The sequence below is a fragment of the Schistocerca americana genome, chromosome 8 (genome assembly GCF_021461395.2).
Source record: "Schistocerca americana isolate TAMUIC-IGC-003095 chromosome 8, iqSchAmer2.1, whole genome shotgun sequence".
NCBI classification, from domain to species: Eukaryota; Metazoa; Arthropoda; class Insecta; order Orthoptera; family Acrididae; genus Schistocerca; species Schistocerca americana.
This window is the reverse complement of record NC_060126.1, coordinates 133,067,458-133,094,936: the sequence shown is the minus strand read 5'-3', so window position 1 is coordinate 133,094,936 and position 27,479 is coordinate 133,067,458. Positions and strand designations below refer to the sequence as shown.

Below are 27,479 nucleotides of genomic sequence, written 5' to 3'. Positions count from 1 at the left end.
GGATTATAGTAGGTCAGAATCTTTATATACTTAAATAATATTTATTGCCAGAAGAAGACCAAGTGTTCTCAAATAGTGTTATAAAAAGTTCCAATTTGTTAATTGCAGGCTGCACGGAGAAAACCAACACAGTCCAGTCATTAAACAATTATGGTGTAAAATAAAATTTAATGCTTTTATAAACAAGCAATAATTTAACTTAAGTTTTAAAATATTGATGAACAGAATTTCCTACCAGTATTTCTTGAAAAGGCTATAAAGGAAAATTAGTGATCTTTGATCTCACACTTAGGCTTACCAACAGTTGTTTCCACACACAAGTTGTGATTAAAACAGCAAAGGCGGAAGTGACAGTGGTCCATGAAATACCCATCATGACACACTGTAAAAAGACTTACAGAGGATGGAGGATACATATACATCATACTCCACAAGCCACTGCACGGTGTGCGATGGACAGTACTGTGCACCACTATTGGTCTTTCCATTCCTTATCCCATTTGCAAATAGAACAGTGGAAAATGACTGTTTATATACCTCCAGATGAGTCCTAATTTCTCATATCTTACCTTTGTGGTACTTTCGTGAAATGTGTATTGGTGGCAGTAGAATCGTTTTGCAGTCAGCTTCAGATGCCAGTTCATTCCCATTTGAGTTCCAAAGCAGCTCTCTAACACTTGCGAGTTATTCGAATCTACTGGTAACAAATCTGCCGGCCGCCTCTCAGTTGCTTTGTTGTTTTTCTTTAATCTGACCTGGTATGGATCCCAAACACTTGAGCAGTACTCAAGAATAGGTAGCAGTAGCATCCTTGTGCAGTCTCCTTTACAGATGAACTACACTTTCCCAAAATTCTCCCAATAAACCAAAGTCGAACATCTGCCTTCCCTACCACAATCCACAAAAAAAGGTTCCGTTATGGCAAATCGTCAGTAATATCGGCATCTCCACGTAAAATTTGGCTGTACACCTTGCCACTCTACTGAAACCTTTTGTAGGGAAGTGCGCACATGATGTTTGAATCTCTGCTGATTTAAACAATAGACTGAAGAAACTTTGACTCAGTGAAACTGACTTACTAGTGAGCTTTGATGTCATCTGACTTTTCACTAAGGTTCCTCTTATGGACTCTGTGTCAATCATCAGCAATAAGTTCACGGCCAAACATGCAGTTTCACCTTTATGCCTGCACTTTCATGCCACAACACAGGTGGAACAGTATTTGTAGAGGGCACAGACTTCAATGGAGGACGCTTGTGTGATGGCCGCCAATGCTCATGTGTTCTCGTGCCAATTTTTGCTATAGAGACGACGCTGTGAACTAGCAGATACTAGTGGCGGAGACACACCTAAAGATGGCTGGACAGTTGCCAGCCGAAATATTGTGGCAAGAAGTCAACATTATCTGACTGCAATCCAAAAACCTCATAGAATATTCAGTACACTGGAAAAACTTCAAGAATCACAAATTTTGAGCAGTTTAAAATGTGAGCCTACCTCATTTACATCGGGCAGTTATAAAAAATGTTCCATTGCATCACTTTTGGTCCTTCTACTCTTCTTGCTCACATTCTGTTAATGAGGGGCCATATCGAGTCTTTTTCCTGATAATATATATAGAATTATTAATTCAACCAAAGGTATATCTCCAGAATCAATTGTAAATGATAGTTTTCTGTGGGTAGTTCAGTAATATTTCAGACACATGGTGTTCATAGCTAAGAAGAAGAAGAACATACAGTGATTGACACAATTATATACAACAAATAAATGATGAGTCTGTTCTGTGATTTTTGATTGTCTTTGGTGGCGAGTTGTCAAATGTCTATTGTCCAGATGTACTCTGGTTTTTGTGATGAATTCTTAATAATTTACACGACACCATATTTAGTTAATTTCACTGGTTTTCACATTTATTCTTATTTATAGCAATCTGATGACCAGCTAGTGTATGTCACTCAGAACACTAGCCACAGGTTAGAATATTTTACGAAACATTCGGACAATGGTGCACTTTCACAAGTGAGTTCTTACAAATGAATATCAAAAGCAACTGATAACTAGTAACAATACACAAATGTTCATGTGGATGACAAGGAGAAATTAATAAAGTAATTAAGGTAGACTTTAATAATGAGGCAATGACTCTATACACATAGATGTTATTCAGACAGTTTCCAACCATGGACTCTCAATTAGACAGAAACTACATGTTGTTAATGAAAGGAGTGATGCGGAAACATTGTTCAATGGCATTCTACCTGCAGACTGAAGATTTGTGGTCTGGAGGGGTGCGTAAAGAAAGGCATATGGATATTTTGTGAAACTGGTAATACTATTTTAGTTTATAATAATGTAAAGATCAGATTTCACAGTACTGTCAGCTTATTAAGCCCAACAATAATTTTTTAACTGTGCGTTAGATGATTAGAAAAGGATTAAAGTCAGATGTACTATTTTAGTGACAGACTGTAATCTGCACGGTGAATTACCAGGTTTCATGTAAAATCCTCAGGTTTGAAATTTCTCTGTCTTATGACATTTCTTTTAGTGATTTATTTGACTAACTGAAGGTACTGTCCGATTCAGAAAAAATTAGGGTAACGAAAGTGTGACATCATATCTGGGAAATAAGTTGAAGGGCTCAAACAACGAAAGTATTTTTGGGTGTGGCTAAAATTTAACTGTGGATAGTTATTTAGTTAATGACTTTTCAAGAAAAAATAAAGCAGTTACCAAAAAGAGTGAAATTAGGGTTATCCATTGAGTTATATCTTTTTGTGTATAAACTTATGATCTCACACCATTTTAATGATTATCTGTTAACGGAAAAACTTCAATTACTGAATTATTCCAATGGAAAATGTTTTACTGAAAACTAGCAATGACATTGGAATCAGTAGAATAATAGTTTTAGGGAAAATACTGCTTGAGTAATAATTTGGCAATTTTGTGTACACATGATATAGGCATCGCATGTATAATTGCAATTGGAAGACAAGAAGAGAAAGTTATTTAAAGAAGTAGAATAGTAGCAGATGGAGTACTTCCATCTTGCAAGGCTTGTAATTAGTGTGAGAAACTTCAGCACAGAGTTAAAGGAACATGCCGAAAGGAGACCTTTCAACTTAGAATTGAAAATTTAGGGTTTGTCACTCTTGTAGGCTTCTGATTATATAATTAGGAATTAATCTCTAATGAAATTATAGTATGCAGATTAACTGTAACATTCTCAAATATAATAGAGGAGAAATTTGTTTCTGTTTTACTTTCCTTTACGCTCAGGTAGCAGTTGCGGAACAGCTGTAGAACTCATAATCTAGCTTTTTCCATTACGTATCTTTCTATACTAAACAGGTTCTTAAACCCTCTGCTTACATAGAAAATCTGTTATGAAGTTATGTACCTGTTGGGCTTCTCAGGTCCTTGTTGTTTAAATTGACATAAATCTACATTACTTTGACCACTTATCACTTGAACTGCCTTTCTAGGATAAATACTTTTAAAATAATTTCATTTATTTAAAGTTTACATTTTAAAAACACAATCTTGGTACTTTTACTAGTGGCTTTTTAAGGATATATAGTTCATTCTCTTTCTGCACCAGGTGTTTTTATAATATAATGCTGATTTCAGCTCTGTGCAGAGTTCACAGACAATAACAGATACGCAATATGCACATCTCCTCCTTTTCTTAGCTATAGATTTTGCTTCCCTTTCTGGATCCAGTGCCACTAATGAATTCATTGACTACTTTACCTCTGCTGATTGCTTTCCCAAATAGATGATGAAAGTCCGACATCTCATTTTTTTGTTGGTCACCAGCATCGTCCAAATCATGTATGCATTCATTACACTTACAGCAATTGCGTTGAATAAAACCACCAGTGGCCAGTGTCTTGTTTTTTTCTTCACATTATATCATTGTGTCTTACTGGTCCATGGTGTCAATACCGTCTTTTGTGGCATTGTGTGTCAGAAGAACTTCAGGCTTCTTTGCTTCTGATGGTGATACCCTCCATGAAGAGAGCTAAGGGCAGTAACAACTTTGTTCTTCTTGGATACATAAGAGGCTATCTGGTTGAAGATCAAATAATGTAGAGTGTACTTCAGTTCCTTTAGATGTAATAAAATTGGTGGGCTATTTACCTTTGCTTTTTCGGGTTGTACTGACTAGTGTCGGATCATTTGAGAACGGATAATACGCTAAATCAGGAGATGTACAGAAATTATTGTAGAGGATATTATGTCCAGGCTTCTCCAGTTCAATCATCAGGGTTTTCACAATATTCTCTCCAAGTCCCCCAGCTCTGGTTTCTTCCTTGGATAGGCTTTAATTTTTCAGCAGTAGCTTGTTGCATAACTTTATTCCATACGTACCAGATTTTGATGGCATGTGTTGTCAAAATGGCCAGCAACCTCGAAATGTTGAGAAACTGCTCATCCACAGCCAAGCACCATACTGAAATGCAGGTGTTCCTTAGGGTAGTTTCCCACATCTCAAACATTTCTCTGATTGGTTCCACATTTGCCACAGGATCTATGTTCATGTCATGCTGCTGCTTTGTGAAAGAGCATGGAAGTGTTTGTGAGAGACAGTTTCATTGAGCAGTGGTTGGCCATTCTCAGCACTCCAAAGCTGACTGATATCTTCATTTCTTGACTTGTAAACACCATTCAGAATCAGAGCACCAAGAAACTTCTTCATTTGATGCAAATTTAAATCCACCCAATCCTTGTAAATGATTCAACTTTAGTTGTTTTTCACAGTGAGCAGTTCATGAAAGAACAACATAAAACAAGACTCTTCATTATCACAGTTGCTAATTGAATAACTTGTAGGTCCCTGCTCTTCTCTCAATACAGCCTCCTTCTGCTTCTTCTTTGTCTTCTTTTTCTGCCAGAAATTCCAGCATGAGGGGCTGTAGCCATCCTTTATTCCCATTATGAGAAAACAGTAAGTGACACTCAGCAGAATTTGCATTAATTCGTCTTTGTGTTTTCAGCCACATCTACTTCATTATCATCATCACTAGAAAATTCAAATTCAGAAGGTGGGTTTTCAGAATCAGAAGACTGCTCCAACAATTTCTTTATCTCAGCATAGTCCTTTTCTTGTAACATTTTCAGTTTGTATAGCAGACAATGTTATGAAATATCATTGATGGTTACAATGTCTGTGTTTATAAGGTGTCTGCGTCTTCAGAAAACAATTCTGTTCAGACATGAATGTCTTTGACAAGTACAGCCGTGGTAAACGTCATGAAATAATTTCACATATTGCAAATATGACATCAGCTGTTAATGGCGCGTGAAAATTTGCACTGGACTGAGACCTGAACCAGGATCTCACACTTGCTGTGAGGAGTCGCTTTAACAGCTTTGGCTATTCAGGAATGCCTGCAGGACTGACACATTTGAGAATGTGGAAGTATGGAACAAAACACTCCACATTCACAGAGTATCTCAGAAAAGATAATCATAAACCAACCTCAAAAGAAGATTACATGAAAATAATAAGAATAAACAGTAAATGCTACCTTCTTAGCTTACAAGAAGTTTATCACATACAAGAAGAAAACTATTTTGAATGATCAAGTGTACCTGTCAGACAACTCACTATTTAGATTCATAGCTAAAATAATAGACACTCAAACAGATGATCACCAGAATAATGTGACACTTTCTCTCACTCTTTACAGATACCCAGCAAGTAACCTCCTAACCAAGAATCCAATGATCTGAACACCAAGAGCTCTTTATTACCCACTCCGGAACAGCTAAGATGCACACTCAACCTCCTCTCTGAGTAGCCACAACAACCATATCAAATATCTTAACATAATGTGAAAACATCTGTGTGTGGTATTTTTTTGTGTGCATTTTCAACTTTGTGCGGTGTATGGTCTCCCCCCCCCCCCCCCCCCCCCCCCCGCCCCTCCCCCCCCCCCCCCCCCACACACACACACACACACACAAACGCAGAGGTAGAGGGAGAGATGGATAGAAGGAAGGAAAAAAAGATGTCTAATAAACATACAGCTGTAATAGAAATCATTCCAAGTTTTCTTACCAAAAATTTGCAGTTATTGCCAGAGCAGTAGTGGTATTCCACAGCATTTAACTAACAAAATATAAAAACTGTAAAGCAAAAAGATTGTGACATGAAAAGTGTTGATGTTTTACAAATATAGTAACAGTGCGAACTCTAAAATAGGACCAGATGAGAGGAAATGCAAATTTTATCCAGAAAAACAAATAAATGTAAGTAATCACTTGTTAATGTAAAAATACGGCGTGAGCTGTTGTGTAACCTATAGGTATTGTATATAAGAAACAAACTGTGTTATCCCACTGACAATGCCTTAATGTGAGAGCTGGATTGTGTCTGGAACATAATTAAATATAGATTGCAGCAAGTTGAGACAAGTCAATTTAGGAAATTGATATTTATATACTTGCTGCAGAAAATGGCCACACCAACAAAGTTAGTTCGTGTGTTGTTTTGAATGTTCCTGTAGCCAGTTAGTTTGACATGAGTGTGTCATGTTTGCTGATGGGGAAACTTCGCATTAAGTACAGGAAGTAATTGATGTTTGTGTTTTGGCCTACCAGTAAGTTGGCTGGTGCCAAAGCTTCAGTACATACTGCATTCCTCAAAACATGATATTTACAGGGTGTCAACATTGTCTCATCTGAGAACAGGCCAAAAAAAGGAATTAAAGATGTGACACTGTTTAGTGATAATAGGCTAGTTTGACTTGTAAAATTTTTTACAAGAGTAAGTCAATCAAGTTTATATAGGCAGTTGCACCGATAGGGTTATGCCGGTTTAAATCATGTATAATTCAAAGAAATTATACTTAAATTCCTATGCTTTAGGCAATCCCTTCCCATTTTATTGTCAGCAGTTTCAAATGTAGATAACTGAATTACGGTATCTTTGATGATTCAGCAGTAATATCTGATACCTGATGCCCTTCATTATAACCTTAATGAAAATTACCTTGCTCATTAGTGTTGCAGTTCAGTCAGTTTCCATTTGATCCCCGAATGACTCAAATGAGAACCACCTGACCATTTGCAACACATGACAATGTATTTCATTCAGAGGAATATTTATCACACCATGTGCATGGTATGGGTTAGTAATATAGAAATTCCGATGACTGTAGATTGTATTAAAAGTTTCACATCATAAATTTTATAATGAAGACAATTACATAAGCTCTAGTTAGCTTAGTACCTTCAGATATCATAGCATTGTCTGCTTTAAAACTCTTGTGTGATAAACAGTTTCTTCTGGACCTCACAGCAGTATCCACGTGATAAACAGTTTCTTCTGGACCTCACAGCAGTATCCACGAAGTCACCTGTCTCATGTGAGTCATGTCGACTGTACCTGAGAAATAATTCTACCTTCCTTCAATTCTATCACCTACTTAACACCTCAAACGTGCTTTTTAGAACTCCTACCCACATTTCATATCTGTGCATTAGATTCTTCATCTGGTAACTTATGTGTAATGAGGGTTACAAATTTTACATATATCAATTTCCAGAGTGTACAGGTAGAACAAAACTGCATGAAGACTAAGGTGCTTGTAATTGGCAAGGAATTCTAGAAAGTTACAAGATGTGTTTAGTGCAGATACTTATTAGTGGTTTGCCTCAGTCAGGTCACGTAGATGGGTTTGCAGTCTACCTGTGTGAAGAAACCATTCCAGCAGGACATAGTCAGTGGAATGTAGCCATGAGCTATGACATCACATGCACAGTAGCCATACACTGGCTTTATATGGTGGGGGATGGAACTGATTCAGACCAGCAGTGACTACCTGTGCATTGAATTCCTGTGCACTCATGTTTTTCCAGTCGTTCCCCACAGGATTTTTTAAAAACTGTTATTAAAAATTTTGTGGTGCAATGTTTTTGTTTATTTTGTTGGGAATGCTCTATTGATGTTTGTCACTTAAGAACAGTTGGAAAAATTGCACCATTGGTTCTCACGACAGTGTGCTTACATTGTTTCATTCATCGACTCGTGATTTTCAGAGGAATCTCCGTCACTTGATCCGCTGTCAAATTAATCACCTTGTAGTTCACAGTTTGATTGATCCTTGCATTGAGAAATTTGTCCATTTCACCATCACAAAAGTGAATGCATTTTGACAGAATTGATTGTCCACTGATTGATGGCTACCATCTGAGCAGTGTTTTCAATTTCATGTTTGACTTTTAGCACTATTGCACCAAATAGACCCGCAATGCTTATACATCAATATTCTGTGTATGTTAAGATGGTCCATATAGCTAATGTACACAATTACACATTATTGAATTACTATGTACTACATCAGAATTTAGGCAGCTTCTATTTTATTGTTGTTCACGTATGCATATGTCGACATCATTCATAAACTTGTCCACTGTACAGCCTTTTTTCAGTGTAAAACATATGGAAATGATGGAATTCTTGTCAAACTGTGGTGAAAGAAAGACCTATGTATCTGTCTGCTTCATTCAAAAACTTGGCCACTGCATTCCTTTTACATTGAAAAATGTACAGAATTGATGGAATTCTTGGTGAACTGTGGTGATAGAAAGACTCATGAGATGGCACCACTACAATGATGCCTCATACTACGCAACACAGATTTTAGACATAGAAGTTTTGGGGAAAACTGGAATTGGTCATACAGCTAAAAATGAAATATTGCTGTGTCCCACTAAGTGAGATGATGTACTTTTTAAGATATAAGACTTGCATTCAGGAGGACTGACACTCAGATTATTTTGTGATAATCCAAATTCAAGTTTTCTGTGATTTCCCTTATTTGTGTGTGGTAAATGTGGGATGTTACAAGAACACAACTAATTTCTTTCTCCATCCTTTGCCAATTCAGGCTTGTGTTCCATCTATAATGCTGCGAGACAGGTGGCCCAGTAATTGGGCACTGGCCTTTGTGTCTGAGAGGTTGGCGATTGAAATCCCTGCCTGATCATTCAGATGTCAGTTTCTTTTTGTGATTTCTCCAATTTCCTTAAGACAAATGTCAGGATGGTTCGATTCAAAGTGTGTGGTTGATAGATAGACATATAATCCAGGTTTGTGCCGTGTGTGTAATTTGCATTGACATAAACTGAATGGTAAACTCTTATTTCCCTTCCTTTTCTAATGACTTCATGATTGTTGTGTGTTAATCGTTAATGTTGCTTTCTTCTTCCTTTCTTTCCTGTCACTTCCAAGGGGCTGTCATGGTGTTGTGAGGCTACTGTTTTGAAGTGGCAAGATGTAGTGTGGAGTCTGGCTAATCTTATACAGCCTCACGGCTGTTTCTGAGAAAGAAATCTTTTTATCTATGCTTAGTGTACTGCCTTGCTTATACACGTAACTAGTCACATGTAATACGCTTCTACACAGCTTCATTGTTGAAAGTACATTGGAAAATAATGTTCTGTAATTTTTTTATGTCTTGTGCTTGTACCATAATTCATCACTCCACACAACATTTTTCCACTGTTCGATCATCCAATGTTTACGCTCCTAACACAGTTTGGAATTCCTGCGTGATGGTGTGGATAGATGTCTGCCTATTACACATTACGACCCTCTTCAACTGTCGGCGGTCTCTGTCAGTCAACAGACGAGGTCGGCCTGTACGCTTTTGTGCTGTACGTGTCCCTTCACATTTCCACTTCACTATCACATCGGAAACAGTGGACCTAGGGATGTTTAGGAGTGTGGAAATCTCGCATACAGACGTATGACACAAGTGACACCCAATCACCTGACCCCATTCGAAGTTGGTGAGTTCCGCAGGGAGCCCCATTCTGCTTGCTCACGATGTCTAATGACTACTGAACTCTCTGATATGGAGTAACTGGCGGTGGTGGCAGCACAATGTACCTAATATGAAAAACATATATTTTTGGGGGTGTCCGAATACTTTTGATCACATAGTGTACAAAGTAAAAATGTTTCTGTTTGAATTTTCAAAGGGAACTTAGATGTAGCCTGTCACTTGAAATCTTTGGTTTTAAGGTAACTGAACATATTTCACTGTCCATTGATTTTGCATTGTCGATGAAATTTTTAATTAACTCTTAATCAAGATCCTTTCGTGTTTCCTGTTAATGCAATTTTCTTGATACAGATAAATAAGTGCTGAATTTATGAATGTTTCGCCTTACATTTTTTTCTGTAACAATGTTCATAGTTGCTCAATCGAAAAGTTGCGCTTGAAAGCAAAAATTATGAACATCGGTTGAAAACAGAAACAACAAACCACCGCAACACGCAACGTGAACTGGCTAGAGTTTTGGAGAATGCTGCACAACTTCAGACTGCTCTGGATGAGAAGGAAAAATTCATAAGATCTAAAATATATCCAACCAGCAACAACAGACGAAGGAATGAAACTGGGATTGCATCGGTTTCCAGCTTCTCTCATTGCAGTGCTGCTCAAAGCAGGTATGATACTAATACAGTTGTCTCTGAATTTATCTTGTCTTGTATAACTCTATTTGTATGAAGAGGAATAGTGAAGCATTAATCCTTTCACTACTGTGGGCATATATAGATGTTCTGCTGTGCTATTCCCCATGTCTTCTGGATGTGCGCCACTTCGGTTTTCCTGCAGTGCTATAAATGTCTGAATATGTCCTGAGCCGCTGACACCTCTGCTGTTGATGAATTACTTCTGTGTCTAGGTGAATAAAAAACTTCTGAGTATTTATCAGACAGCATATGTACCTCAATGCATGGTATCATTTATTAAAAATACACTCATTTCAGTATCTTGAATCATTTATGGGATATGACAATTGTTATGACCACATGATTCATGATTCACAAGGACTTCAATGGACATGTTGTGTGTGACAGTGCTTCACATATAAAACCTAATAGCTCAAGAATGAAATGAGGTATCCTCTGCTCTCAATTAAAAATGAAATTTCAATATAGTGTCTACCATTTGTTTTGTGCAATGTATGAGATGAAATCAATTATATGCAAAGTTTATGCTATGTTTTTTACCTCTGCAATATCTTTACAATTTCACTCAATGTATTACTTAATTTGATGGAGCACAGTAAGTATATCATGTAACAAAAAGAAATTCAGTCCTTCATCAAGCAAAGATATCAGACTGTTAGATGTGCAAAAATCAGCTTTTCTCCTTATAGTTTTCTTAAAAATCTGTGATACGTATGTCACAGCAGCTGCAAGTCCGCACGGACAGAAATGGGTGTGTCGCACCCAACCCTCTGTCATATATAAAACCCAGTAACTCGAACAAATGAGATATCATTCTGCTCTCAATTTTAACTAAAATTTCGATATCTACAATTCATTCACTGCGATATACGAGCAAAAATCAGCCACATGCAAAGTTTTTTCTGTGAACTGTTTAAAATTTTGTGCAATGTTTTACGTAATTTGAAGCAGCACAATAAGTATAGTGGATAACGAAAATAAATTGAAATTCTTTATCGGGTGAAGATATCAGTCTGTAAAATGGGAAAGAATCAAATTTTTTCATGTAATAGTTTTTGAAAAATTGGATGACAAGTATTTCATATCAGCCTGAATGCCATATCTCAGCCCCTACACTAGCATTTTGGGAGCAATACAGCCGTAACGAAAGCCAACTCAACACAGAATGTAAAGTGCATGTCTGTAGCAGCGAAAGGGTTAATGCCGACTGGTGTGGCCGAGCGGTTCTAGGCACTACAGTCTGGAACCGCGCGACCGCTACAGTCACAGGTTCAAATCCTGCCTCAGGCATGGATGTGTGTGGTGTCCTTAGGTTAATTAGGTTTAAGTAGTTCTACATTCTAGGGGACTGATGACCTCAGATGTTATGTCCCATAGTGCTCAGAGCCATTTGCCTTGTCTTTGTTAAGTGCTACTCACACAGCAATGAAATTGTAATTTTCTTAGAATATTAAGACATAAATGGAGACTTAATGTGTCATCTTGGGTCTGTGCTGGCCTGGAACAACTCTTTTACAGCAGACATGGTCGTGCAATATTACAATTCTTTTTCATTAAATTCATGCTGGGCTGAAAGATGCACTGGTGTCTTTTTTGTCTATGAGAAATAATGTTAAAATAACCCTTCTGCCAGTTAAATTTTTACTAACTACTGTATAATTAGCTCAAATGTTTGAATTTATTAAAGGCAACTGTATAACTTTGCCACTCCATCCAACTCTGCAGATAGCTCTCAGCAGACTGAACAAAAGACCACTTGTTGAAATTGTTCTCGTGTAACCATTACTGTAAGCATAATGCTTTCTAACACTGTTCTAACAGTACCTATAACTGAGATATACAGGGCAAATGTGCCTCTTACAATTTCTCTGCAGTATTCTTACAGCTAATGCTCTTTGTCAAATCAATGACTGTTCCAAATTGCCGTGTGTATTGTAGGTTATGATTTAAAAACTCTGTAACATTAAGGGTCACAAACATTATTTTATTGACTTATTTATTGTCCATTGCCTCATATAGATCCACAATAAAGCCCCGTAGACTATGTGCCGTGGAGTACTATTAATTCACTCTGCACTTAAATTTTATACTACGTATCTCTTTCCAATGTGGATGTGCAACTGAATTGAACAATCTGGAAGTCGATCCATAATGCTCTTTCCAAATTTTAATCAAATTATCAGGTCTGCATGTTAGCACAACTTTACCCCACAGCACCACACCTCACAACACAGTATACATATGCGGGCAGCTCTAACACTGGTTTTCTGTGGCTCATTGTTCATGGTCAGCGATATACCCTCTTTTCTGCCAACAATAATAAAATACAAAAATAATTAATATGTAAAAGTAGTAAGTGTAAGGGTAAACAGCCCTTACACTCTAATCTCCTCCAGTTCTTCCATATTTTCTGTCGTGATTTTTCCAGTAGCTTTATAGTTTGAGAAAACAAGACAGAAAAACTACAGTCAACATGGACCAATGAAAACAGAAATAAAATCAAAGACTACCATATACAATCTGACAGCTTCGTAAACAATTGAAGTATATGCCAGAAAGGTGTGTGTCAATGTTGAGAAAGAACAAAATCATAAAACTGCTGTATTAAATAAAACCTTCAGAACTAACTTACATTTATGTACAAGTAAGAATGGTTGAGAACATAATTTTGATAGCCACATGGTTTTTGTAGATTTAAAAAAAGTTTATGACATATCAGATAGGTGCACAATCATCAATGTCCTGAGAGAGTTTCATTTTCCACAGAAGTTTATAAAGGTAGTACACAGGTGTTTAGAGGGAACCTGTTGCTGAGTAATGATCAAATGTCAGAGCAATTTTAAGTCAGAACTCTTCTTAGACGAGGAGATGCATTGTCTCCAATACTTTTTAATTTAATTTTAGAAAAGGTAGGCAGAGAACACCAAAAAATACCCTAAGCTGGAATAAAACTGGGTAATATCACAATAAATCGGCTTGCCTATGCAGCCAATGTTATGATAAGTTGTATCAAAGAGTACATGCAGCTCATGACAAGTTCTGACAGAATCATTGCAAGGGAAGCAGATTTCAAATTAACAAAGAGAAAACGAGAGTACATGGTCATGAGCAAGGCGCCCAGTCATCAAACTTCATTAATAGGTAACAAATTCACTTTTAAAAGAATAGACATATTTAAATATTTGGGAAGCATTTTATTGAGCAAAATAGAATGGAAATTGAGATTCAGGAATGTACTGCAGTGGCAAAGAGAACATATTTTGGCTTATAGAACATGCTATGCACTAGAGCAATTTTAAGAAGTTTTAAACTAGATTATACCAGTGTAATTCTCCCTGGAATCATTACTACTTGGTCTGGTAGCTCCTCAATTGGCATCATGAGGCTGAGTGCACCCCGTGCCAGTCCTACCACAAAAGAAAAACACCTAGCAATAGTGGGAATGGAACCCTGGTCCTCTGCATGGCATACCTCACTCGCCAGTCAGCTACAGAGGCTAAGGAAAACAGATAGACAACAACTGTTAGTTTTAGAGTTAAAAATATTAAGGTAAATGTCTAGCACCGGGGGGAACTCAAAGTCTAAAGAATGGAGGGCATTAAAAAAAATCAGGAACTGCCACAAGCTGATGTTGGCCAAAAGCTGATGAAAAGAAGACTGATCTGAGCAAGACACCTAACTAGGGTGGAAGATGAAAGACTACCATGAGTAGCATTTTCAGGGGGACAGAAGGGGTCGAAGAAGGCCATGGGCAAGATGGAAGGATGATATTAACAGGGATACAAGGCAGTAGGCCTAAGAAAAGGAAAATCTATCATGACAGCCACAAATAGAAATGATTGGTGGAGGAATGTAGAGAACAAATGTGGTCTCCCAGCCAAAGTGACAGTTAAAGAAGATATAAGTAAAGCATGGTTTCATATGAGGTGATGGAAAGAATGTTCAAAAGCAAAGAGGACAGGTGACCAATCACCTCTTCTGGAATTAGCCATGATACGTTCTCGTGGCTGAGTTTGACATTAGCAGACATCATAAAACCTCATATCACTTCATTTACAATTTACTGTATTAATGATCATCTGCCATGACTGTCATCAGTATGACATTTGGACCCAGTTGAAATTTGTTTTGGTATTGCCTCAATTTAATGAAGTCTCTTTTTATGTGACATTCTTCAAAAGAAGCACTTGAAAGACAACCTCTGCCAAACTGTTCCTTAAACATTCACTGCTACTGATGTGCTTGTCACAGGCTGTGCCGAGCACTGTGTCATTAACATCTAAGCCAACTATCTGCACTGATGCCCTTCCACAGGGGACAGCCTGTACACAAGTCACGACATGGTCACAGATTAAAACAGTGATCCAGGAAGTGTAGAATGCATTTCTTTTATTTCTACCAATGATCACAAAACTTCTGGTCCTTAGACTTCCGGTTGCAGTCAGCAATGACCGTCTTCAGATCTGTTTTATAACGTGTCCTAATATAATAAAGCCATGGTGGGATTGTCATAAAATCAGCACAATATCATTACGCATATTTAAAATATTATGTAAACTAGGCCACAGTTCTGGCAGAGCCATACTGTCTCTATCACTATGGCTCTGACACCTATGACACTGCCAGAATGGTGTTAGCTGAACCACACCAGTGTAGGATTAAGGGAGTGGTGGGATATCACAATTTGAGGATAGTGGGGATGATATTTGCCATTTCAGGACACAGTGACAGGTAGTCAAAACACTGTTGGAAAATGTGATTCAGTTTCTCCAGCCCGTGGTGGTACTGTGTCACGAGAGAAGTGTTTCTTTGTGGCTGGACAGTGGGTATGTGGGTGGAGATAGGTAACTGGAAAGACCGGACATGAGAGATCTGTTTCTGGACAATGTTTGGAGTGTAATATCAGTCTGTGAAGGCCTCCGTGAGACCCTTGGCAAATTTGGAGAGGGACTGCTTGTCACTACAGATGCTACAACCACGAGGGCTAGTGACTTCTTGGTATGAAATGGATGGTAGTTATCGGAATGGAGCTATTGTTGGTAGTTGATAGGTTTTATGTGGACAGAGATACTAATGTAACCATCAGTGAGGTGGGGATCAACACTGAAGGAGATGAAGATGGCTTGTTGGGTTGAGCATTAACAGTTCAAGCAAAATAGGGAGAAGGAGGTGTTGAGGGTTTGGAGGAATGTGGGTAGGGTGTCCCCACCTTCAGTCCAAATCATGATTTGTGATCTGACCAGATTCATGATCTGGATCGAGGGTGAGGTTGTCCTGTCCATATTCCTCCAGAATGTAACACCTTTTCCACCCTTCACTTCACCTGTTCCTTCTCACTCCAACAAGTCGCCTTCCTCGATGTTGACCTCCACCTCAAAGATGGTTACATCAGCACCTCCCACCACATCAAGCCTACCAACTGCCAACAATACCTCCACTTTGACAGTTGCCACCCATTCCACACCAAGAAGTCCCTTCCATACAGCCCACCCATAGATGTCACACCTGCAGTGACAAGCAATTCCTCTCCAAGTATGCCACTGATCTCACGAAAGTCTTCACAGACCAAAATTACCATCCCAATCTTGTCCAGAAACAGATCTCCCATGCCTTTTCAGTCCAGAACACTACCACCTCCCACAGTCCACTGATTGGCCACAAATGAGCACTCCTCTCATGATTCAGAACCACCTAGGTCTGGAGCAACTGAATCACACTCTCCTCCAGGATTTCGACAACTTGTCGTCATATCCTGAAATGAGGATTAAACTACCAACTATCCTTGTCAACCCTCCCACAGTGTCATTCCCCCAACCCCCCCCCCCCCCCCAACTCTGAACCTAAGCAATATCCTTGGCCATCTCTTCTCCACCCCTCTCGCGAACCCCTTGCCTAACGGTTCTTACCTCTGCAATAGACCTGCTTGCAAGACCTGTCCCTCACATCCTCTCTCTACAACCTGCTCCAGTCCTGTCACAGGGATATGCTACCCCATCAAAGGCAGGGCCACTTGCGAAACCAACTATCAAGTAAGCTGCAACCACTGTGCCACTTGCTTCATGGGCATGACAACAAACAAACTGTCTGTTCTCATGAATGGTCACTGCCAAACTGGCCCGGAGACAGCAGGTCCACCCAGTTGCTGAACAGGCAGCCCAACATGATGCTCTTTACTTTAATGATTGCCTCACATCTTGTGCCATCTGGATCCTTCCTATCAACAACAGCTCCTCTGAGTAACACGGAAACTATGGCCAAGGACAGCAGGACCACCCAGTCGCTGAACATGCCAACCAGCATGATGTTCTTTACTTTTATGATTGCTTTACAGCCTGTGCCATCTGGATTCTTTCTACCAACACTAGCTTTTCTGAACTGCGCAGATGAGAATTCTCACTACAACATATCCTTCTTTCCCATAACCCCTTTGGTCTAAACCTTCACTAGTTGCTGTCTCACACTTCTTTATCCCCTTCCCTGCTCCCAGTCCAGTACTACATACGTCTTCTACCCCAACAATGCACCTAGAAGTCCTTTCTGCATCTGTGCTTCTCTCCTCTCCTTTCGCCCATCCCCCCTGCTCCCTATCACAGCCTTCCAACACTGCACCTAACAGCCTTATCCTGTCCCCTCAAAGTCCCTGCACACCCTACCAGGTAACACTAGCATCATCCTCCACCTGTACCCTGCTATCCCTCCCCATCCCCACTACATGCTGCCTCCTTATCCCACCGTCCAACCCAGTAGATTGCTGGTCCATCAGAAGCAGATGCACTTGCAGTTGGGCTCTAATGCCATGTAACAATGGCTCTGTGAGTATGAGTTGTACTTTTGTGAATGTTTGTGTATGCTTTCTACTGCAGAAATAGTACATTGTTCAAAAGCTTTAATATTTGAGCAGTCTTATTTGTGTGCCTATCTGGAATTCAGGGACTCCTTTGTATGGTGAGTAACAAGCTAGCCTTTCAATATTGTGTGTGTGTGTGTGTGTGTGTGTGTGTGTGTGTGTTTAAATAATTTATTCAAAAGTGTCAATTAATTTCAACTATCCGGTTCAGTTCCTGAGGTTAGTAATACTTCTTGTGAGAAGTCTCAAAATGAGGTACAACACCTAATGGTATGCCACAAGTTTTGCATTGGTGTCTGGTTTCCTGGCGCTGTAGCTCAGTTCGTAGAGCACTTGCCCGCGAAAGGCAAAGGTCCCGAGTTCTAGTCTCAGTCGGGCACACAGTTTTAATCTGCCAGGAAGTTTCATATCAGCGCACACTCCGCTGCAGAGTGAAAATCTCATTCTGTAAACATCCCCCAGGCTGTGGCTAAGCCATGTCTCTGCAATATCCTTTCTTTCAGGAGTGCTAGTTCTGCAAGGTTCGCAGGAGAGCTTCTGTAAAGTTTGGATGGTAGGAGACGAGGTACTGGCAGAAGTAAAGCTGTGAGTACCGGGCGTGAGTCATGCTTCGGTAGCTCAGTTGGTAGAGCACTTGCCTGCGGAAGCCAAAGGTCCCGAGTTCGAGTCTCAGTCGGGCACACAGTTTTAATCTGCCAGGAAGTTTCATATCAGCGCACACTCCACTGCAGAGTGAAAATCTCATTCTGTAAACATCCCCCAGGCTGTGGCTAAGCCATGTCTCCGCAATATCCTTTCTTTCAGGAGTGCTAGTTCTGCAAGGTTCGCAGGAGAGCTTCTGTAAAGTTTGGAAGGTAGGAGACGAGGTACTGGCAGAAGTAAAGCTGTGAGTACTGGGCGTGAGTCATGCTTCGGTAGCTCAGTTGGTAGAGCACTTGCCTGCGAAAGGCAAAGGTCCCGAGTTCGAGTCTCGGTCGGGCACACAGTTTTAATCTGCCAGGAAGTTTCATATCAGCGCACACTCCGCTGCAGAGTGAAAATCTCATTCTGTAAACATCCCCCAGGCTGTGGCTAAGCCATGTCTCCACAATATCCTTTCTTTCAGGAGTGCTAGTTCTGCAAGGTTCGCAGGAGAGCTTCTGTAAAGTTTGGAAGGTAGGAGACGAGGTACTGGCAGAAGTAAAGCTGTGAGTACCGGGTGTGAGTCGTGCTTCGGTAGCTCGGTGGTAGAGCACTTGCCCGCGGAAGGCAAAGGTCCCGATTTCGAGTCTCGGTCGGGCACACAGTTTTAATCTGCCAGGAAGTTTCATATCAGCACACACTCCGCTGCAGAGTGAAAATCTCATTCTGGATTCATCAACATTATTCCTAATTTCAAAGAGTCACTTCCAGTTCTCGCAGAGTTGTCACGAAAGTGTAACACTCACAAAAGTAAAATAAAACATTTTCAGACCAACATAATTCCACTGAAAACTTGAGTGTTTGAGCCATTTCAAAACAAATAGCAACAAAACAGTAATGTTTCTCAAATCCAGTCTTTCCGTATTGACAGTAGAGAATGCACAGATAGTGGAGTATTTGCCGTGGTGTGTACATGATATGAATTTGTTTTGTCTGCTGTAACTTGCAACAGGTCCCCTGACAGAGATACCATAAAAATGACAGAATTCTTGAATCATTAACCAATTGAAATTTGTGTGCTGAGGCTGAGTCATCAAACACGTGCTTTAACAACTGGAAATCAGTTTGTTTCCACTCCAAAGTGTCACTAATATGTGCTCTTTTTCAAAGAGTTTTGCTGTCACTTCAGAGTCTAAACAACTACCAACTGCTCCCCTTGTAGAAACATCAAACTGGTGTGCGGTCCGAGCTGATGTACGGGGCTGGGAATTACTACTTCCAGTTACATGAGAGAATTTGCACTAATGTTAATTTCTAGGAAGCATCTTCAGGATCTCGTTTACCTGTGCAGCTACAATGATGTGACATTTCTCTTATAAAGGAGAAGGACTCGAAGTTAGGTGATGAAAACATGCAAAATGGAATCGAAATCTACAACAAGGGAGCACCGCAGGAAACGTAGATACATACTTAAAATATTCAGCTGGAACTCTGAAAAGGTACTGGAAAAATGGAACTAAAATACAGCTTTGTGTGGTACACACCTAGAGCACTTGGGTACCTATCACTCAGCTAACTTAAAACATGTTCACAGTAGTGAGAGGGCTAATGGAACAAGGCATATAAATATTCATTAGCGCTGTCCGAAAGTACCAGCTGTGCTCTGTGACACATCCAGAGCATCTGAGGAAGGTTATGGTGCTGCGTATATATGTACTCATTCATAGTACCCAAAGGGTTAAGTGTGAAACTCCGTCAGCTTCCATCATATTTGTATACATAGTATGACACAGCACCAAAAAGCTGTGCATACACAACTGTGACAGCACCCCCTGGCATCGGGCTCCTGTCTTCAGTGGTTTTTCAGCTATGCAGAATTGCTTAAGCTGGTCAGAAAATATTTTGTTAATTTCCATACGAAATTTGTCTCAAGTCTTTATCTCTCTTAGGAACACTTTTCTTGCTATTGGCAGTCTGCATTTTATATCTTATCTTCTTCTGCCACTGCCAGTTATTTTTTGTCACAAATAGCAAAACTAATATTAGTTTTAGTGTCTCATTTCAAAATCTAGCTCTCTCAGCATCACCTGATTTAATTTTCCTCCACTCGATTACCCCACCCCCCTTTATTATTTTTTTTTTTAAAAAAAAGCCTGTTGTTGGTGTTCATCTTAACCTCTTTTCAAGAGACTATCATTCCGTGTAACTGATCGTACGAATACTTTGCCCTCAGTGGTCGCAAACCTAAAAGTTTTGTTTCATTGCCTTGAAGTTATTTCTGTTTGGTTGCCCTTACTGCTTGTTCAAAATGCAGAGTGAATAACAATTGGGAATAGGCTACAGTCCTGTCTCATTCCCTTTTCAACAGCTGTCTCCCTTTTATGTCCCTAGAGCCTTACAATTGCAGACTGGTTTCTGTACAAGCTATAAATAACCTTTTGCTGCTGTATTTTATCCTTTTTACATTCAGTTATCCAAAGTATGTATCCAGTCAGCATTGTCAAAAACTTTTCTATAGATCTACAGCTGCTATAAATATAGGTATGAAGTTTTTCCAATATATCTTATAAGTCGCAGGATCAGTATTGCCTCATTCATTCTTACATTTTTCCAGGACCCAAACATCTTCCCTGTTTCTACAAGTCTCCTCCTCCTCCTGTAGACTAAAGAAATTATGTACAGCAGTAATCATTCAACCAGTTATCTTAGTAAATCTTAAGTGAAATATAAAATTATAAATTGTTATTAACCTGACATGCCTTGCTCAGCCTCAGCCTCATCATAATTATCTTCACCTTTTCTGGGAATAAGTGAACTTATGGCATGAAAATGATGCCGAAGGCATGAGACTGTCCCTTTTGATATAGAAAAACCGTTCTAACAACTCCAAGCATGCAGTTAAGAGAAAGTTGCCTTTTGTGTACTAGCGGCTCACTTGTAATGGATATTAATGCCACAAACTCATGAACATCATACAGAGATTACCATTTTGATAATGCTAGTTCATAGTCATCAGGACCTCGCAATCTACCCCTCTCCAAAAAACAGGCAGGTAAATGTGAGCAGTGGACAGGAGTTTTTGTCGTTAATATTCATCAAATGTGTAACTGCATGTAGCTCACGGGTAGTAGCATTGTGATATGATGAAATACCAGTTCATGTAATATGAAGTGTATGCAGACATACACTGTGGTGACAAAAGTTGTGGGATACCTTCTAATATATTGTGGAAACTGTAAAAGTTAATAGAAATTTTAGTTTTGCATATAACAGTTTCTCCACTTTTACACAAACTTTTATTTGCACGTGTTGTAGGTGCACTTTCCTTCATGAGTATGCAATATTCTTCCATAAAATTTGTAGGGGATACAAAGCGTACTTTATGAGATTTGAAACTTTTTCATTTATGTAATTAATGGAAATCTGAGTGAACACTTCACTTCAAACATCACATATAGAAATATTTCAAATTCTTTAGATACTTAGCTCAGTTTGTATCACATGTGCTGCCTGCAGGGACTTTATTCAGGACACCCTCCAAAACGAACTGGAAGATATGCCTCTGCAAATAAGAAGATGGAGCTCTGTCACGTTTCAATCTGGTATCTAACATGACAGATGGATAGGTAGAGGAGGACCAGTTCCATTGCCTGTGCACCCCACCAACCCTGGTTTTTTGGAGTATTGTCTCTTTATAGGAGATGTGCCCCCCCCCTCCCCCCCCCCCCAATAACTAATGGAAAAAGAAAACATTGTTACAGTATTTCATATACAATAATGATACTAAAACTAGGACCCATGGAAATCGCTGTCATGTGAACTATCTGAACATACAAAATCCATTGAAATTTTTTCTCAGAAGACTATTGACATAATGAGGCTGCTGATTATCTCTCTATGAACAGGGTGCTTTTAATAAAATAGTTTTCAAACTGCAGCAGTTTGAATAAAATTCTCTAGCTTTTGATGGCTATCGTCACCATTGGTGTCAGGAGCTGTTGCGCAAAATGAGGTGACAGTGAGAGTATATATATAATAGTGCATTGGCCAGAAAAAAATTCAACACCATTAATAACTTCCAAATGCTGCTTTCACCAATACAAGGAGATATATGTTGCAAGGCCAGTTCAGATGTTGCGGAAAAATCAAAAGTATTATAATTCAAACGATCTGTTCATATAGAATGCCACGTTACCAGCTATGGGAAAGAACTTTGAAGACAGCTCATAGTTTCAGAAAATATTTTGCGATATCTATACCTAAATTTACAGAGGAAATATTAGTTTTAAAGTTTATTTACAGAATGTGACTAACATTGCCCTTGTTCCCCCCACCCTCACCTCCACCCCCACCCCTGCCACCATCTGGTTTCATACTTTTTCTTTTTTTTTCTTTTTTTTTTGGCGAGCGTGGGAGGGGCGCCAGGTATTAGTTTCCCAACATTTTTTTCCATGCCACATGTTCACATTAAATTCCTTTATTTATATATTTATCCATCTGAAGGCAGTGTAAATTGCATAGATGTCAACAAATAAATACATGAAATACAGATGCAGAGATACATAAACGTACACAAGTACACACAGAAATAGATATATAAATTTCTTGTCTTACTGAGTTATAGATTTGGACATTGAATTTCACAGTTCTATTGAACGTACTGTAAAATGCCTCTTAATAGCAGTAATTAATCATTAGCACAATTGTCAGCAAAATTTATACACCATTTTAGGTAATCCTCTACAGTATAAAGACACTTTTCTAACAAATATTTTTTAGGGTATTCCTGAAGGCATGTATTTCACTTTTGTCTCTGATCTCTTGTGGAAGTTTATTGTGTAGTTTAATTCCATTGTGTAGCACATTATATTGGGTTTTTGTTCGTTTTTTCTATTGAGATGTAAGTGATGGCTGGATCTGGTTCCATGTTCATATAGAGACCCGTTCGTCGGGTACTGATCAATGTCTTTTTTTTTTAACGTGGATCACTCTTTGCAAAATGTACTCACATGGAACAGTCAAAATACCTGTAGATTTAAGCAACTCAGTGCTGTGAGTTCTCATGCTACTTTTTGTCATCATTTGTCCAGGCCTTTTTTGAAGCTTAAGGATTGTTTGGCTGTTCTGCTCATTTGTTCCCCAGAACATTATTCCATAACTCATCACAGAATAAACATATGCAAAAGATGTTGATCTGTTGCATGAGTAACTGTTGTTGTTGTTGTGGTCTTCAGTCCTGAGACTGGTTTGATGCAGCTCTCCATGCTACTCTATCCTGTGCAAGTTTCTTCATCTCCCAGTACCTACTGCAACCTACATCCTTCTGAATCTGCTTAGTGTATTCATCTCTTGGTCTCCCTCTACGATTTTTACCCTCCACGCTGCCCTCCAATACTAAATTGGTGATCCCTTGATGCCTCAGAACATGTCCTACCAACCGATCCCTTCTTCTGGTCAAGTTGTGCCACAAACTTCTCTTCTCCCCAATCCTATTCAATACTTCCTCATTAGTTACGTGATCTACCCATCTAATCTTCAGCATTCTTCTGTAGCACCACATTTCGAAAGCTTCTATTCTCTTCTTGTCCAAACTATTTATCGTCCATGTTTCACTTCCATACATGGCTACACTCCATACGAATACTTTCAGAAATGACTTCCTGACACTTAAATCAATACTGGATGTTAACAAATTTCTCTTCTTCAGAAACGCTTTCCTTGCCATTGCCAGCCTACATTTTATATCCTCTCTACTTCGACCATCATCAGTTATTTTGCTCCCCAAATAGCAAAACTCCTTTACTACTTTAAGTGCCTCATTTCCTAATCTAATTCCCTCAGCATCACCCGACTTAATTAGACTACATTCCATTATCCTTGTTTTGCTTTTGTTGATGTTCATCTTATATCCTCCTTTCAAGACACAGTCCATTCCATTCAACTGCTCTTCCCAGTCCTTTGCTGTCTCTGACAGAATTACAATGTCATCAGCGAACCTCAAAGTTTTTATTTCTTCTCCATGAATTTTAATACCTACTCCGAATTTTTCTTTTGTTTCCTTTAATGCTTGCTCAATATACAGATTGAACAACATCGGGGAGAGGCTACAACCCTGTCTTACTCCCTTCCCAACCACTGCTTCCCTTTCATGTCCCTCGACTCTTATAACTGCCATCTGGTTTCTGTACAAATTGTAAATAGCCTTTCGCTCCCTGTATTTTACCCCTGCCACCTTTAGAATTTGAAAGAGAGTATTCCAGTCAACATTGTCAAAAGCTTTCTCTAAGTCTACAAATGCTAGAAACGTTGGTTTGCCTTTCCTTAATCTTTCTTCTAAGATAAGTCGTAAGGTCAGTATTGCCTCACGTGTGCCAGTGTTTCTACGGAATCCAAACTGATCTTCCCCGAGGTTGGCCTCTACCAGTTTTTCCATTCGTCTGTAAAGAATTCGTGTTAGTATTTTGCAGCTGTGACTTATTAAGCTGATAGTTCGGTAATTTTCACATCTGTCAACACCTGCTTTCTTTGGGATTGGAATTATTATATTCTTCTTGAAGTCTGAGGGTATTTCGCCTGTTTCATACATCTTGCTCACCAGATGGTAGAGTTTTGTCAGGACTGGCTCTCCCACGGCCGTCAGTAGTTCCAATGGAATATTGTCTACTCCGGGGGCCTTGTTTCGACTCAGGTCTTTCAGTGCTCTGTCAAACTCTTCACGCAGTATCATATCTCCCATTTCATCTTCATCTACATCCTCTTCCATTTCCATAATATTGTCCTCAAGTACAACGCCCTTGTATAGACCCTCTATATACTCCTTCCACCTTTCTGCTTTCCCTTCTTTGCTTAGAACTGGGTTTCCATCTGAGCTCTTGATATTCATACAAGTCGTTCTCTTATCTCCAAAGGTCTCTTTACTTTTCCTGTAGGCGGTATCTATCTTACCCCTAGTGAGATAGGCCTCTACAGCCTTACATTTGTCCTCTAGCCATCCCTGCTTAGCCATTTTGCACTTCCTGTCGATCTCATTTTTGAGACGTTTGTATTCCTTTTTGCCTGTTTCATTTACTGGATTTTTATATTTTCTCCTTTCATCAATTAAATTCAATATTTCTTCTGTTACCCAAGGATTTCTACTAGCCCTCGTCTTTTTACCTACTTGATCCTCTGCTGCCTTCACTACTTCATCCCCCAAAGCTACCCATTCTTCTTCTACTGTATTTATTTCCCCCATTCCTGTCAATTGCTCCCTTATGCTCTCCCTGAATCTCTGTACAACCTCCGGTTCTTTTAGTTTATCCAGGTCCCATCTCCTGAAATTCCCACCTTTTTGCAGTTTCTTCAGTTTTAATCTACAGATCATAACCAATAGATTGTGGTCAGAGTCCACATCTGCCCCTGGAAATGTCTTACAATTTAAAACCTGGTTCCTAAATCTCTGTCTTACTATTATATAATCTATCTGATTCCTTTTAGTATCTCCAGGGTTCTTCCATGTATACAACCTTCTTTCATGATTCTTAAACCAAGTGTTAGTTATGATTATGTTGTGCTCTGTGCAAAATTCTACCAGGCGGCTTCCTCTTTCATTTCTGTCCCCCAATCCATATTCACCTACTATGTTTCCTTCTCTCCCTTTTCCTACACTCGAATTCCAGTCACCCATGACTATTAAATTTTCGTCTCCCTTCACTATCTGAATAATTTCTTTTACTTCATCATACATTTCTTCAATTTCTTCGTCATCTGCAGAGCTAGTTGGCATATAAACTTGTACTACTGTAGTAGGTGTGGGCTTCGTATCTATCTTGGCCACAATAATGCGTTCACTATGCTGTTTGTAGTAGCTTACCCGCATTCCTATTTTCCTATTCGTTATTAAACCTACTCCTGCATTACCCCTATTTGATTTTGTGTTTATAACCCTGTAGTCACCTGACCAGAAGTCTTGTTCCTCCTGCCACCGAACTTCACTAATTCCCACTATATCTAACTTCAACCTATCCATTTCCCTTTTTAAATTTTCTAACCTACCTGCCCGATTAAGGGATCTGACATTCCACGCTCCGATCCGTAGAACGCCAGTTTTCTTTCTCCTGATAACGACATCCTCTTGAGTAGTCCCCGCCCGGAGATCCGAATGGGGGACTATTTTACCTCCGGAATATTTTACCCAAGAGGACGCCATCATCATGTAATCATACAGTAAAGCTGCATGCCCTTGGGAAAAATTACGGCTGTAGTTTCCCCTTGCTTTCAGCCGTTCGCAGTACCAGCACAGCAAGGCCGTTTTGGTTATTGTTACAAGGCCAGATCAGTCAATCATCCAGACTGTTGCCCTTGAAACTACTGAAAAGGCTGCTGCCCCTCTTCAGGAACCACACGTTTGTCTGGCCTCTCAACAGATACCCCTCCGTTGTGGTTGCACCTACGGTACGGCTATCTGTATCGCTGAGGCACGCAAGCCTCCCCACCAACGGCAAGGTCCATGGTTCAAGGATGGGGGGGGGGGGGGAGGGAGGGGGGGGGGTGCGCCGCCCAACTACAAACTGAATTTATTGTTCTCAGTCTAAAGCATACTGAAGCATATTTATTTCCCAAGGACAGTAACATGCTCAGTCCATTTTAGTTGTGTGGCAACATGCTTCCCTAGAAATTATGTTTGTGATATATATTCAATGAGCTCATCATTCACTTTTAGTTTTTGGGTTTTTTGCTTATGTGGAAACCGATTTTTTCACATTTAAGGTTTATTTATTGTTGTCTACCCATCTACATAGAGGCATGAGTGTTTCTTCAGCTTTGTCCTGTAGTACACTTGGTGATGTTTCACTGATTAGAATGTTATTGTCATCAGCAAACAGTACTGTTTCACTGTGTTTGACACTCAGGGTAAAATCATTGATATAGGTCAAGAAGAGTACTGAGTCAAGCACATTTCTGTGGGGGCTCCAGTATTAATAATTGGCATTTGTTTGACAAATCTCTACACATTGCACTCTTTTTTTAGGTATGAACAAAATCATTTATTTGCTACCTCTTGTATACCTAAAGCTTCTAGTTTATGTAACAGAATTGTGTGTTCTACCGTATCAAAGGCTTTGCTGAAGTCAAGGAAGATGCCTGTAATACGATATCTTTTATCTAGTACTTCCAGAAAAACGTTTGTAAAATGAGCTGTAGCTAATTGTCTTCTTCACACAGAAGATTTTATTGTTTCCATGTTGTTGTTGTTGTGGTCTTCAGTCCTGAGACTGGTTTGATGCAGCTCTCCATGCTACTCTATCCTGTGCAAGCTTTTTCATCTCCCAGTACCTACTGCAACCTACATCCTTCTGAATCTGCTTAGTGTATTCATCTCTTGGTCTCCCTCTACGATTTTTACCCTCCACACTGCTTTCCAATACTAAATTGGTGATCCCTTGATGCCTCAGAACATGTCCTACCAACCGATCCCTTCTTCTGGTCAATTTGTGCCACAAACTTCTCTTCTCCCCAATCCTATTCAAT

The 27,479-nt window shown here is 39.4% G+C and overlaps 1 protein-coding gene across 2 annotated transcripts in view; it reads left to right on the top strand.

Moving 5' to 3' along the window:
- LOC124545013 (lebercilin) overlaps positions 1-27,479 on the top strand; it is a 193,204-nt gene that overhangs the window by 119,233 nt on the left and 46,492 nt on the right. For both annotated transcript variants that reach the window (XM_047123789.1, XM_047123788.1), the window contains exon 7: positions 10,221-10,474. In XM_047123789.1, the coding sequence (XP_046979745.1) occupies positions 10,221-10,474 (254 nt within the window). The remainder of the gene's footprint in view (positions 1-10,220; positions 10,475-27,479) is intronic.